The sequence below is a fragment of the Oncorhynchus gorbuscha genome, linkage group LG05 (genome assembly GCF_021184085.1).
Source record: "Oncorhynchus gorbuscha isolate QuinsamMale2020 ecotype Even-year linkage group LG05, OgorEven_v1.0, whole genome shotgun sequence".
Lineage (NCBI taxonomy): Eukaryota > Metazoa > Chordata > Actinopteri > Salmoniformes > Salmonidae > Oncorhynchus > Oncorhynchus gorbuscha.
In genome coordinates, this window is record NC_060177.1 from 86,017,308 (window position 1) to 86,033,416 (window position 16,109).

A 16,109-nucleotide genomic window follows, 5' to 3' on the forward strand; every position below is an offset into this window, starting at 1 on the left:
ATAGTATTGTGGTATGTTATGCATTTAGGCCTACTATATAGTAGTAGTATTGTGGTATGTTATGTATTTCGGCCTACTGTGTAGTAGTAGTAGTATAGTATTGTGGTATGTTATGCATTTAGGCCTACTGTATAGTAGTAGTATTGTGGTATGTTATGTATATCGGCCTACTGTGTAGTAGTAGTAGTATAGTATTGTGGTATGTTATGCATTTAGGCCTACTGTATAGTAGTAGTATTGTGGTATGTTATGCATTTAGTCCTACTGTATAGTAGTAGTATTGTAATATTGTGGTATGTTATACATTTAGGCCTACTGTATAGCAGTAGTATAGTATTGTGGTATGTTATGCATTTAGTCCTACTGTATAGTAGTAGTATTGTAATATTGTGGTATGTTGTGCATTTAGGCCTACTGTATAGTAGTAGTATTGTGGTATGTTATGCATTTAGTCCTACTGTATAGTAGTAGTATTGTAGTATTTTGGTATGTTATGCATTTAGGCCTACTGTATAGTAGTAGTATAGTATTGTGGTATGTTATGCATTTAGGCCTACTGTATAGTAGTAGTAGCATAGTATTGTGGTATGTTATGCATTTAGGCCTACTGTATATTAGTAGTATTGTGGTATGTTATGCATTTAGGCCTACTGTATAGTAGTAGTATAGTATTGTGGTATGTTATGTATTTAGGCCTGCTGTATAGTAGTAGTATAGTATTGTGGTATGTTATGCATTTAGGCCTACTGTATAGTAGTAGTAGTATAGTATTGTGGTATGTTATGCATTTAGGCCTACTGTATAGTAGTAGTATTGTAGTATTGTGGTATGTTATGCATTTAGGCCTACTGTATAGTAGTAGTATTGTAGTATTGTGGTATGTTATGCATTTAGGCCTACTGTATAGTAGTAGTATTGTGGTATGTTATGCATTTAGGCCTACTGTATAGTAGTAGTAGCATAGTATTGTGGTATGTTATGCATTTAGGCCTACTGTATATTAGTAGTATTGTGGTATGTTATGTATTTAGGCCTACTGTATAGTAGTAGTAGCATAGTATTGTGGTATGTTATTTAGGCCTACTTATGCATTTAGGCCTCTGTATATTAGTAGTATTGTGGTATGTTATGCATTTAGGCCTACTGTATAGTAGTAGTATAGTATTGTGGTATGTTATGTATTTAGGCCTGCTGTATAGTAGTAGTATTGTAGTATTGTGGTATGTTATACATTTAGGCCTACTGTATAGTAGTAGTATAGTATTGTGGTATGTTATGCATTTAGGCCTGCTGTATAGTAGTAGTATTGTAGTATTGTGGTATGTTATGCATTTAGGCCTACTGTATAGTAGTAGTATTGTAGTATTGTGGTATGTTATGCATTTAGGCCTACTGTATAGTAGTAGTATTGTAGTATTGTGGTATGTTATGCATTTAGGCCTACTGTATAGTAGTAGTAGTATAGTATTGTGGTATGTTATACATTTAGGCCTACTGTATAGTAGTAGTATAGTATTGTGGTATGTTATGCATTTAGGCCTACTGTATATAGTAGTATAGTATTGTGGTATGTTATGCATTTAGGCCTACTGTATAGTAGTAGTATAGTATTGTGGTATGTTATGCATTTAGGCCTACTGTATATAGTAGTATAGTATTGTGGTATGTTATACATTTAGGCCTACTGTATAGTAGTAGTATAGTATTGTGGTATGTTATGCATTTAGGCCTACTGTATATAGTAGTATAGTATTGTGGTATGTTATGCATTTAGGCCTACTGTATATAGTAGTATAGTATTGTGGTATGTTATACATTTAGGCCTACTGTATATAGTAGTATAGTATTGTGGTATGTTATGCATTTAGGCCTACTGTATATAGTAGTATAGTATTGTGGTATGTTATGCATTTAGGCCTACTGTATATAGTAGTATTGTGGTATGTTATGCATTTAGGCCTACTGTATATAGTAGTATAGTATTGTGGTATGTTATGCATTTAGGCCTACTGTATATAGTAGTATAGTATTGTGGTATGTTATACATTTAGGCCTACTGTATAGTAGTAGTATAGTATTGTGGTATGTTATGCATTTAGGCCTACTGTATATAGTAGTATAGTATTGTGGTATGTTATGCATTTAGGCCTACTGTATATAGTAGTAGTATTGTGATATGTTATGCATTTAGGCCTACTGTATAGTAGTAGTATAGTATTGTGGTATGTTATGCATTTAGGCCTACTGTATATAGTAGTAGTATTGTGGTATGTTATACATTTAGGCCTACTGTATAGTAGTAGTATTGTGGTATGTTATGCATTTAGGCCTACTGTATAGTAGTAGTAGCATAGTATTGTGGTATGTTATGCATTTAGGCCTACTGTATAGTAGTAGTATTGTGGTATGTTATGCATTTAGGTCTACTGTATAGTAGTAGTATTGCGGTATGTTATGCATTTAGGCCTACTGTATAGTAGTAGTATTGTGGTATGTTATGCATTTAGGTCTACTGTATAGTAGTAGTATTGCGGTATGTTATGCATTTAGGCCTACTGTATAGTAGTAGTATTGTGGTATGTTATGCATTTAGGCCTACTGTATATAGTAGTATAGTATTGTGGTATGTTATGCATTTAGGCCTACTGTATATAGTAGTAGTATTGTGATATGTTATGCATTTAGGCCTACTGTATAGTAGTAGTATAGTATTGTGGTATGTTATGCATTTAGGCCTACTGTATATAGTAGTAGTATTGTGGTATGTTATACATTTAGGCCTACTGTATAGTAGTAGTATTGTGGTATGTTATACATTTAGGCCTACTGTATAGTAGTAGTATAGTATTGTGGTATGTTATACATTTAGGCCTACTGTATAGTAGTAGTATAGTATTGTGGTATGTTATACATTTAGGCCTACTGTATAGTAGTAGTATTGTGGTATGTTATACATTTAGGCCTACTGTATAGTAGTAGTATTGTGGTATGTTATACATTTAGGCCTACTGTATAGTAGTAGTATAGTATTGTGGTATGTTATACATGTAGGCCTACTGTATATAGTAGTATAGTATTGTGGTATGTTATGCATTTAGGCCTACTTGTTTCTTATGTATAGTTGACCATAATGATTAACAGACAGTGATGCCTAGATTTGCTTTGATTTGCAGACGGTGACGAGCCTGCAGCAACACCACCAACATGTCACCGACATCACAGCCCCATAAATAGCTGCTAGAAACTGAGGGAAGTAAGTTTCCATGGGAACGATGTGGCGCTGGATTGAACACCTTTTGTCTGCAGCATGCCTTTTATGTTTCCTCTCTCTCTCCTTCTGAAAGACTCAGATATCAACCCTGCGTCCTCCCTCTGTAAAACAGCACACAGAACCGTCCAGACAACCAGGTGGACCTCCGGCGCAGGGGGCATCCGAAATGAGAGTAGGCCTTCGACACAGTGGACCAAGAAGCATTGCTCAACATTTTCGAGCCTGGAATGGATACGTGACTGTAAACAGGAAGGTATGTATCATCGGCCTGAGGTTCAGAATGTCATCACTTTTCTGTTTGGAGAATAGATTTGAAGCATTTTAAAGGTGTTGTTTCGCAATTGGCATTATAGCAACATAAAGTAGGCCTGCAGTTAACTCAGTTTGAAATACAAGGCGCGAAAAATCTACAAACTACTGTAGGTCGGGTGTGTGCTCACCTGTTTGTTGCCAACCCAGACACGCCCATATGTACCTGTTTGACGCCTGCATACCTCGTGTGTACATACGAGACGTCCTGTTTCCTGTTGTTTCGTTTATCAACCCGCTGATATCCTGCTGAGGATATTTGTTACAGAAAAGAGGGGACACATATCCTACAAGGTAAATAAACTTACCCTTCAACAATACTTGATATTTGATTCTAAAAGTACAGTATTGTGCAGCTTTATCTATATCCTTTATGTCATTTTTTATTGAAATCTCAAGTAGCAAGTAGACTGGGATCTGTGCAGTGGTTTGTTGTGAGTTTGTGTAGTTGTTACATTATGATATAGGCTTATCTATATAGTTTTGAGTATTTGGTCGAGTATCTTTCCCAAAGGTACATGTTATATAGTTTCACCTTTATAGTAGCCTACATCTCAACCAGTTGCCCAGTGAGAGTTATACAACGGACTCAGCTGCTCCACTATAACCCAGTAGACTGTTGCTCCACTATAACCCCAGTTGACTGCTGCTCCACTATAACCCCAGTAGACTGCTGCTCCACTATAACCCAGTAGACTGCTGCTCCGACTATAACCCAGTAGACTGTTGCTCCACTATAACCCAGTAGACTGTTGCTCCACTATAACCCCAGTAGACTGCTGCTCCACTATAACCCAGTAGACTGTTGTTCCACTATAATCCCAGGAGACTGTTGCTCCGCTATAACCCCAGTAGACTGCTGCTCCACTATAACCCCAGTAGACTGCTGCTCCCACTATAACCCCAGGAGACTGTTGCTCCGCTATAACCCAGTAGACTGCTGCTCCACTATAACCCAGTAGACTGCTGCTCCACTATAACCCAGTAGACTGCTGCTCCACTATAACCCAGTAGACTGTTGTTCCACTATAACCCCAGGAGACTGTTGCTCCGCTATAACCCAGTAGACGTAGACTGCTGCTCCACTATAACCCAGTAGACTGCTGCTCCACTATAACCCAGTAGACTGCTGCTCCACTATAACCCAGTAGACTGCTGCTCCACTATAACCCCAGTAGACTGCTGCTCCACTATAACCCCAGTAGACTGCTGCTCCACTATAACCCAGTAGACTGCTGCTCCACTATAACCCCAGTAGACTGCTGCTCCACTATAACCCCAATAGACTGTCTGCTCCACTATAACCCAGTAGACTGCTGCTCCCACTATAACCAAGTAGACTGTTGCTCCACTATAACCCAGTAGACTGTTGCTCCACTATAACCCAGTAGACTGCTGCTCCACTATAACCCCAGTAGACTGCTGCTCCACTATAACCCCAGTAGACTGCTGCTCCACTATAACCCCAGTAGACTGCTGCTCCCACTATAACCCCAGTACTGCTACTCCACTATAACCCCAGTGGACTGCTGCTCCACTATAACCCCAGTAGACTGCTGCTCCACTATAACCCCAGTAGACTGCTGCTCCACTATAACCCCAGTAGACTGCTGCTCCCACTATAACCCCAGGAGACTGTTGCTCCGCTATAACCCAGTAGACTGCTGCTCCACTATAACCCAGTAGACTGCTGCTCCACTATAACCCAGTAGACTGCTGCTCCACTATAACCCAGTAGACTGTTGTTCCACTATAACCCCAGGAGACTGTTGCTCCGCTATAACCCAGTAGACGTAGACTGCTGCTCCACTATAACCCAGTAGACTGCTGCTCCACTATAACCCAGTAGACTGCTGCTCCACTATAACCCAGTAGACTGCTGCTCCACTATAACCCCAGTAGACTGCTGCTCCACTATAACCCCAGTAGACTGCTGCTCCACTATAACCCAGTAGACTGCTGCTCCACTATAACCCCAGTAGACTGCTGCTCCACTATAACCCCAATAGACTGTCGCTCCACTATAACCCAGTAGACTGCTGCTCCCACTATAACCAAGTAGACTGTTGCTCCACTATAACCCAGTAGACTGTTGCTCCACTATAACCCCAGTAGACTGCTGCTCCACTATAACCCCAGTAGACTGCTGCTCCGCTATAACCCCAGTAGACTGCTGCTCCACTATAACCCCAGTAGACTGCTGCTCCCACTATAACCCCAGTATACTGCTACTCCACTATAACCCCAGTGGACTGCTGCTCCACTATAACCCCAGTAGACTGCTGCTCCACTATAACCCCAGTAGACTGCTGCTCCACTATAACCCCAGTAGACTGCTGCTCCACTATAACCCAGTGGACTGCTGCTCCACTATAACCCAGTAGACTGCTGCTCCACTATAACCCAGTAGACTGTTGCTCCACTATAACCCAGTAGACTGTTGTTCCACTATAACCCAGGGAGACTGTTGCTCCACTATAACCCAGTAGACTGCTGCTCCACTATAACCCAGTAGACTGCTGCTCCACTATAACCCCAGTAGACTGCTGCTCCACTATAACCCAGTAGACTGTTGTTCCACTATAATCCCAGGAGACTGTTGCTCCACTATAACCCCAGTAGACTGCTGCTCCACTATAACCCCAGTAGACTGCTGCTCCCACTATAACCCCAGGAGACTGTTGCTCCGCTATAACCCAGTAGACTGCTGCTCCACTATAACCCAGTAGACTGCTGCTCCACTATAACCCAGTAGACTGCTGCTCCACTATAACCCAGTAGACTGTTGTTCCACTATAACCCCAGGAGACTGTTGCTCCGCTATAACCCAGTAGACGTAGACTGCTGCTCCACTATAACCCAGTAGACTGCTGCTCCACTATAACCCAGTAGACTGCTGCTCCACTATAACCCAGTAGACTGCTGCTCCACTATAACCCCAGGAGACTGTTGCTCCGCTATAACCCAGTAGACTGCTGCTCCACTATAACCCAGTCGAATCCGCACTGCTTCTTGACACACTACTCGCTTAACCCGGAAGCCAGCCGCACCAATGTTTCGGAGAAAACACTGTCCAACTGACGACCACAGTCAGCTTGATGGCGCCCGGCCCGCCACAAGGAGTCACTAGAGCACAATGAGTCAAGGACACAGCCTTGGATCAAACCAAAAATGTTCGTCCCATTTTGTGAATTATTGGTTGGTGAGCGGACCCCAGACCTGACAACCATAAAGGGCAGTGGGTTCTGTAACTGATTCAATGATTTTTTTGCCAGGTCCTAATTGGGATGTTGAATTTTATGTTCCTTTTGACAGCGTAGAAGGCTCTTCTTGTCTTTTCTCTCAGACCATTCACAGCTTTGCGGAATTCTCTCTTTCTCTCTATATTTCTCTCTCGCTCTCTCTCTCACTCAATCTGCCTCTTTCTCTCTCTTTCTCCTCTCCCACACACTCTGCATCTCTCTCATTTCAATTCAAGGGGCTTTATTGGCATGGGAAACATATGTTAACATTGCCTCTTTCTCTCACACTCCTCTCTCTCTGTCTCTCTCTGTCTCTCTCTCTCTGTCTCTCTCTCTCTGTCGCTCTCTCTCTCTCTCTGTCTCTCTGTCTCTGTCTCTCTCGCTCTCTCTCTCTCTCTCTCTCTCTCTCTCTCTCTCTCTCTCTCTCTCTCTCTCTCTCTCTCTCTCTCTCTCTCTCTCTCTCTCTCTCTCTCTCTCTCTCTCTCTCTCAGATAGAATCTAAAGGGATAAGGGAGAGGGAGAAAATCAACATTTACTCAGCCCTTTGAAGACAAGAATGCATTTGTGTCACTGTCAAAGATGAGAAATTAATCTGTTCAATTCCCGGCGAATGAAGCAATTTGTCTCCATTTTCTCCAGCCCTGTGCCATCGCTAACCCTTCCTGTCATCTCCATAGATTAAATTCCTCGGCAGTTGGAGAAGAAAACTTGGCCTTTTTCCTTCTGGAGGAATTGAAGAAACTGAATGTTGTATCAGACTACTGTATCAGGAGACTACTGTATCAGGAGACTACTGTATCAGGAGACTACTGTATCAGACTACTGTATCAGGAGACTACTGTATCAGACTACTGTATCAGACTACAGTATCAGGAGACTGTATCAGACCACTGTATCAGAATACTGTATCAGACTACAGTATCAGGAGACTACTGTATCAGACCACTGTATCAGACTACTGTATCAGACCACTGTATCAGGAGACTACTGTATCAGGAGACTATTGTATCAGACTACTGTATCAGACCACTGTATCAGGAGACTACTGTATCAGACCACTGTATCAGACTACTGTATCAGACCACTGTATCAGGAGACTACTGTATCAGACCACTGTATCAGACCACTGTATCAGGAGACTACTGTATCAGACCACTGTATCAGACTACTGTATCAGACCACTGTATCAGACCACTGTATCAGGAGACTACTGTATCATCTACTGTATGCTGCTCTGTACCATCACTCATTCATATATCCTTATGTACATGTTCCTTATCCCCTTACACTGTGTATAAGACAGTAGTTTTGGAATTGTTAGTTAGATTACTTGTTGGTTATCACTGCATTGTCGGAACTAGAAGCACAAGCATTTCGCTACACTCGCATTAACATCTGCTAACCATGTGTATGTGACAAATAAAATTTGATTTGATTTGATTTGATTTGATTTGACTACTGTATCAGACTACTGTATCAGACCACTGTATCAGGAGACTATTGTATCAGACTACTCTATCAGACTACTGTATCAGACCACTGTATCAGACTACTGTGTCAGGAGACAACTGTATCAGGAGACTACTGTATCAGACTACTCTATCAGACTACTGTATCAGACTACTGTATCAGACTACTGTATCAGACCACTGTATCAGGAGACTATTGTATCAGACTACTGTATCAGACCACTGTATCAGACTATGTATCAGGAGACTACTGTATCAGACTACTGTATCAGACCACTGTATCAGGAGACTACTGTATCAGACTACTGTATCAGACCACTGTATCAGGAGACTACTGTATCAGGAGACTACTGTATCAGACTACTCTATGAGACTACTGTATCAGACTACTGTATCAGACCACTGTATCAGACTACTGTATCAGACCACTGTATCAGGAGACTACTGTATCAGACTACTGTATCAGACCACTGTATCAGACCACTGTATCAGACTACTGTATCAGACCACTGTATCAGACTACTGTGTCAGGAGACAACTGTATCAGGAGACTACTGTATCAGACTACTGTATCAGACCACTGTATCAGACTATGTATCAGGAGACTACTGTATCAGACTACTGTATCAGACCACTGTATCAGGAGACTACTGTATCAGGAGACTACTGTATCAGACTACTCTATCAGACTACTGTATCAGACTACTGTATCAGACCACTGTATCAGACTACTGTATCAGACCACTGTATCAGGAGACTACTGTATCAGACTACTGTATCAGACTACTGTATCAGACCACTGTATCAGACTACTGTGTCAGGAGACAACTGTATCAGGAGACTACTGTATCAGACTACTGTATCAGACTACTGTATCAGACTACTGTATCAGGAGACTACTGTATCAGGAGACTACTGTATCAGACCACTGTATCAGGAGACTACTGTATCAGACTACTGTATCAGACTACTGTATCAAACCACTGTATCAGACTACTGTATCAGACTACTGTATCAGGAGACTACTGTATCAGACTACTGTATCAGGAGACTACTGTATCAGACCACTGTATCAGGAGACTACTGTATCAGACTACTGTATCAGACTACTGTATCAGGAGACTACTGTATCAGGAGACTACTGTATCAGACCACTGTATCAGGAGACTACTGTATCAGACTACTGTATCAGACTACTGTATCAGGAGACCACTGTATCAGACTACTGTATCAGGAGACCACTGTATCAGACTACTGTATCAGACTACTGTATCAAACCACTGTATCAGACTACTGTATCAGACTACTGTATCAGGAGACTACTGTATCAGACTACTGTATCAGGAGACTACTGTATCAGACCACTGTATCAGGAGACTACTGTATCAGACTACTGTATCAGACTACTGTATCAGGAGACTACTGTATCAGACTACTGTATCAGACTACTGTATCAGACCACTGTATCAGGAGACTACTGTATCAGACTACTGTATCAGACTACTGTATCAGGAGACTACTGTATCAGACTACTGTATCAGGAGACTACTGTATCAGACTACTGTATCAGACTACTGTATCAGGAGACTACTGTATCAGACTACTGTATCAGGAGAGTACTGTATCAGACTACTGTATCAGACTACTGTATCAGACCACTGTATCAGGAGACTACTGTATCAGACTACTGTATCAGGAGACTACTGTATCAGACTATTGTATCAGGAGACTACTGTATCAGACCACTGTATCAGCATTGAATTCCCACTAACCCTAATCTGATCCACTTTTTGCAGACAGTCACTACTGTTAGCAGATGTTTGTACTCGTTATGCAGATAAGGATAATTCATCTAAATTACTCAGTAATTAATGTTTTAATCCGCTGAAAAATGCATTCTGTAAATGTGACTTACACTGGAATATTGTAGCATTGTGATTTTCCCATTTTACCCAATCCAAGGAAAGAAGATCTTATTTTGGAAAATAAGGAATGTTTTTGTTCTAAATAAATCAATATTTTTATTCGGTAAACATTTGATCCTCATGAATGTGGGTGAAAAAGCAGGTGTGATAAGATCTTTGGTGACATGAAAGTCATGTTGTTGTCTTTTCCAAAAATGATTGTGAGGCTAATAGAACACCCAGTATTAACAATAAGGCATCAATCATCGAGATTTTCTACAAACACCTTACACACTTTGCACCAGTAAGGGGGAGTACAAGAAAAACACGAAGTGGACAAACATGTAAAACAGGAATGGAACAAACTCAAACAGGGAACAGAAAGTCATGTTAGTACAAGGTTGGCCTATTAGAGAATGTTACACTACTTGGCTTGGGAATGTGTCTCTGTCTCTCTCAATTCAATTCAAGGGGCCTTATTGGCATGGGAAACATGTGTTAACATTGCCAAAGCAAGTGAGGTAGATAATATCTCTCTCTCTCTCTCTCTCTCTCTCTCTCTCTCTCTCTCTCTCTCTCTCTCTCTCCCTGTCGGTCTCTTTCTTTCTCTTTCTTGGTCCCTCTCTCTCCCTCTCACTCTTCGTCTCTCCCTCTCTTTCTCTATCCCTCTCTCTGTCTCTCTCCGTCCCTTCCACTCTCTCTCCCTCTCTTACACTCTGTCTCCGTCCTTCTCTCTCTCTGTCTTGCTCTCTCTCACACGCTTCTCTCTCTCTCACACGCCTCTATCACCCTCTCTCACACACTCTGTCTCTCTCTGTCTCTTTCTCTGTCTCAATTCAGCCGCTACTTCTGACCGCTGAATCTGAAATCGTTATGATTGATCGTCTGATTTAATATATTGATCGGTTTATGCGGCGACTGAATGAGGATTTATGGATTGAAGCTGGCATGGCTAATACTCCCGTCGGACATGGGATCACAGCGTTTAGATTCTGAGGTTGAGCTCAGAGACAGGAGAAAATGATAGCAGCTTCGTGAAAAACACTTCACACACAGTAGCCTACAGATACTGATATTATCTGTATCATTATAGAAGACCTATTCTTGCTAGTAATACTGCGTTATGGAGTACATAGCTTAGTACTAAGAATATGACTAGAATGGAATGTCTGTTCTCACTGCAATTTTTTTATGTTCATGCCCTGTTGTAAAAGACAGAGGTATGACAAAGCTATGACACTATATAATAATGCACATGATTCCCTGACTCATCAAAACAATCTATGCTGAACAAAAATAGAAATGCAACATGCAATCATTTCTACGATTTGTCCGAGTTACAGTTCATATATGGAAATCAGTGAATTTAAATAAATTCACTAAGCCCTAATCTATGGATTTCACAAGACTGGGAATACAGATATGCATCTGTTGGTCACAGACACCTTAAAAAAACTGTACGGGCGTGGATCAGAAAACCGGTCAGTATATGGTGTGACCACTATTTTCCTCATGCAACACACCTTCTGCGCATAGAGTCGATCAGCCTGTGGATTGTGGCCTGTTGAATGTTGTCCCACTCCTCTTCAATGGCTGGATATTGGCGGGAACTGGAACACGCTGTCGTACACGTCGATCCAGAGCATCCCAAACATGCTCAATGGATGACATGTCTGGTGAGTATGCAGGCCATGGAGGAACTGGGACATTTTCAGCTTCCAGGAATTGTGTACAGATCCTTGTGACATGAGGTTGTGCATTATCTTGTTGAAACATGAGATGATGGCGGCGGATGAATGGCATAACAATGGGCCTCAGGATCTCGTCATGGCATCTCTGTGCATTAAAAATGCCATCGTGGTCCGTAGTTTATACCTGCCCATACCATAACCCCACCGCCACCATGGGGCACTTTGTTTAGAATGTTGACATCAGCAAACCGCTCGCCCACACGATGCCATACACGTTGTCTGCCATGCAGATTACCTTCCCTGCATGGCAGACAACCCTGAGACGGTTTATGACTGTGTGCAGAAATTATTCGCTTCTGCAAACCCACAGTTTAATCAGCTGTCTGGGTAGCTGGTCTCAGATGATTCCGCAGGTGAAGAAGCTGGATGCGGAGGGCCTGGGCTGGCATTGGTACATGTGGTCTACAGTTGTGAGGCCGGTTGGACCTACTGCTAAATTCTCTAAAACGACATTGGAGGCGGATTACGGTAGAGAAATGAACATGTAATTCTCTGGCAAAAGCTCTGGTGGGAATTCCTGCAGTCAGCATGCCAATTGCACTCTCCCTCAAAACTTGAGACATCTGTAGCATTGTGTTGTGAGACAAAACTGCATATTTTAGTGGCCATTTATTGCCCCCAGCACAAGGTGCACCTGTGTAAGGATCAAGAACATTTCTAAGTGACCCCAAACTTTTGAACAGTAGTGTATGTGAGAATGCTATTCACTGCCTAGAAGGCCAGCATCCCGGAGTTGCCTCTTCACTGTTGACGTTGAGACTGGTGTTTTGCGGGTAATATTTAATGAAGCTGCCAGTTGAGGACTTGTGAGGTGTCTGTTTCTCAAACTAGACGCTCTAATGTACTTGTCCTCTTGCTCAGTTGTGCACCAGGGACTCCAACTCCTCTTTCTATTCTGGTTAGAGCCAGTTTGCGCTGTTCTGTGAAGGGAGTAGCACACAGCGTTGTACGAGATCTTCAGTTTCTTGGCAATTTCTCGAATTGAATAGCCTTCATTTCTCAGAACATGAATCGACTGACGAGTTTCAGAAGAAAGGTCTTTGTTTCTGGCCATTTTGAGCCTGTGACCATTTCCCACATTCTTTGTGTTAGAAATATTGTTTCATTATCCGCTTTTGGATGTTGGCGGGAAGAATCTCTTTGTTACAAAATAGTTCTTTCACCTCAATACTGCATGGCCAGGGAGATAAAGTTCCTGCAAGGTATTTGCGTCCGTGATAAAACTGGCCAACTCCTCCAGGAGGGGGGGTCCTGAAACCTTCGGGTAGCCGGCACCTTGCATCTCCATACAGGAGGGAAAGTCATGACAGGGTTATTGTGTGGAGATTGATGAGGGGGGGAAAAAAATATTTCATGCATTTTAGAGTAAGACTGTAACGTAACAAAATGTGGACAAAAGTCAACGGGTCAGAATACTTTCCCAATACGCTGTACATAACCGTCATCTGATCGATCATTGATTACTCTCTGTTCTATTCCTATGAGTCGTACTATATGGACAGCATGTCAGTAATCAATTAGATATTCACTGATTTGGCCGTTTTGGTGTTGTTTGGTCAATGTCCTTCAGAATAATGTGTGGGTCGATGACCTCTAGGCTGCACCATAAGAGGTCATAGCCTTCTGTGGAGCAACCTGGACCTGCTGTGGACCTGATGGTGTCCCCAGCCTTAGGTCCCTGGGGTTAGGGTCCCCATGGTTAGGGTTCCCAGGGTTAGGGTTCCCAGGGTTAGGGTTCCCAGGGTTAGGTTCCCCAGGGTTACGGTCCCCAGGGTTAGGGTTCCCAGGGTTAGGGTTCCCAGGGTTAAGGTTCCCATGGTGATTCTCAGGCTGATGGGAGATAATATAGGAAGGGTCAAATGGATATTTAGTGATTCATTTTCACATCTGTTGTTTGTTGCTCATCAGTCAGCAGCTGGTAGTTGGATCTGAAAGGATAGAATTACATAAAATATTTGTTTTGTGCGCCAATAATGACATCTTTACTGTAGATTAAAATAGCGTTAAGTAATTGCCAATTACATGTCTATGAACATTATTGACTATATCCCACAGAATGATGTTAGATTGAGATCTCTTTCTGTGCTAGTCCTATCTCTCTAGGCTGCCCGGTAACTGACCCCTGACCTCTCTACACCTGCCCAGTAACTGACCTCTGAGTTCTTAATGGGTTCTGCTTATTTTACTACACACAACCTCAGGGTCAGTGGTGACACTATGGAAGCCTTGGCTTTTCATGTGAGAGTGTGAGAGTGTGAGAGTGTGAGTGTGTGTGTGTGTGTGTGTGTGTGTGTGTGTGTGTGTGTGTGTGTGTGTGCGTGCGTGCGTGCGTGCGTGCGTGCGTGCGTGCGTGCGTGCGTGCGTGCGTGCGTGTCCCGAGCCATCCTAATGAAAACAGCTGTGCTGTCACAAGGCCAGAGCTGTGTTAGCCCTGGGGCAGCGTTTACACTGGCTCACTGGACACCAGGCATCTGACACATCGTGACACACACACACACACACACACACACACACACACACACACACACACACACACACACACACACACACACACACACACACACACACACACACACACACACACACACACACACACACACACACACACACACACACACACACACACACACACACACACACACACACACACACAGTGTCAGAGGACAGGCTTACTTATTTATGAGGCTCGGGGACAGAGTGTGTGTGTGTTGGTGTGTGTGATGTGGTGAGCTTAATCTTCACACACACAGAGAGAGAGAGAGAGAGAGAGAGAGAGAGAGAGAGAGAGAGAGAGAGAGAGAGAGAGAGAGAGAGAGAGAGAGAGAGAGAGAGAGAGAGAGAGAGAGAGAGAGAGAGAGAGAGAGAGAGAGAGAGAGAGAGAGAGAGAGAGAGAGAGAGCAGATGCAGTGGTAGAGAAATGGAGAGAAAGGGAGATGGAGGGAGGGAGCAAGAGAGCGATTTAGAGGAGAGTGGGGGAGAGATACACACGGAGATACAGTGTCTCTTTATCCCACACAGACAGAGACAGCATGTGAAAGAGGTATCACCTCTAACTGTGTCAGGGAGCAGGACATTATCTATGCCAGCCAGACAAGGAGAGGGACAGAGAGAGAGTGATAAGCTCACTCTGAGTGACGTAGACTGAAGTAAGACATGACTTCTCATCTGGAGAGGGAAAGAAAGATAGGAGAGAGGGGGAGAGATAGGAGAGGGGGAGAGATAGGAGAGAGGGGGAGAGATAGGAGAGAGGGGGAGAGATAGGAGAGAGGGGGAGAGATAGGAGAGAGGGGGAGAGATAGGAGAGAGGGGGAGAGATAGGAGAGAGGGGGAGAGCAGGAGGGGGTGGAGTTGGAAAGGAGATGAGAGACAGAAAGAGGAAGTGTGCAGAAGGGAGGGGCAGAGAGAGATGGGGGCAGAGAGAGATGGGGCAGAGAGAGATGGGGGCAGAGAGAGATGGGGGGAACAGAGAGATGGGGGGAACAGAGAGATGGGGGGAACAGAGAGATGGGGGCAGAGAGAGATGGGGGGAACAGAGAGATGGGGGGAACAGAGATATGGGGGGAACAGAGAGATGGGGGGAACAGAGAGATGGGTGGAACAGAGAGATGGGGGGAACAGAGAGATGGGGGCAGAGAGAGATGGGGGGAACAGAGAGATGGGGAGGCAGAGAGAGATGGGGGAACAGAGAGATGGGGAGGCAGAGAGAGATGGGGGGAACAGAGAGATGGGGAGGCAGAGAGAGATGGGGGGAACAGAGAGATGGGGGCATAGAGAGATGGGGGGAACAGAGAGATGGGGAGGCAGAGAGAGATGGGGGAACAGAGAGATGGGGAGGCAGAGAGAGATGGGGGGAACAGAGAGATGGGGAGGCAGAGAGAGATGGGGGGAACAGAGAGATGGGGAGGCAGAGAGAGATGGGGGGAACAGAGAGATGGGGGCAGAGAGAGATGGGGGGCAGAGAGAGATGGGGGGAACAGAGAGATGGGGGGAACAGAGAGATGGGGGGAACAGAGAGATGGGGGCAGAGAGAGATGGGGGCAGAGAGAGATGGGGGGAACAGAGAGATGGGGGGAACAGAGAGATGGGGGCAGAGAGAGATGGGGGCAGAGAGATGGGGGCAGAGAGAGATGGGGGGAACAGAGAGATGGGGGGAACAGAGAGAT

At 43.7% G+C, this 16,109-nt stretch overlaps 1 protein-coding gene across 2 annotated transcripts in view; it reads left to right on the forward strand.

The window, feature by feature from the left end:
* The first annotated feature begins 3,343 nt into the window (after window positions 1-3,343).
* LOC124036610 (tight junction protein ZO-2-like) overlaps window positions 3,344-16,109 on the forward strand; it is a 268,862-nt gene continuing 256,096 nt past the window's right edge. Inside the window, exon 1 of one of the 2 annotated variants that reach the window (XM_046351412.1) lies at window positions 3,344-3,524. In XM_046351412.1, coding sequence (XP_046207368.1) covers window positions 3,438-3,524 — 87 coding nt within the window. In that variant the 5' untranslated portion in view covers window positions 3,344-3,437. Of the gene's footprint in view, window positions 3,525-3,586; window positions 3,875-16,109 lie in introns of those variants that run through there. The other variant, XM_046351414.1, reaches the window with a different exon arrangement.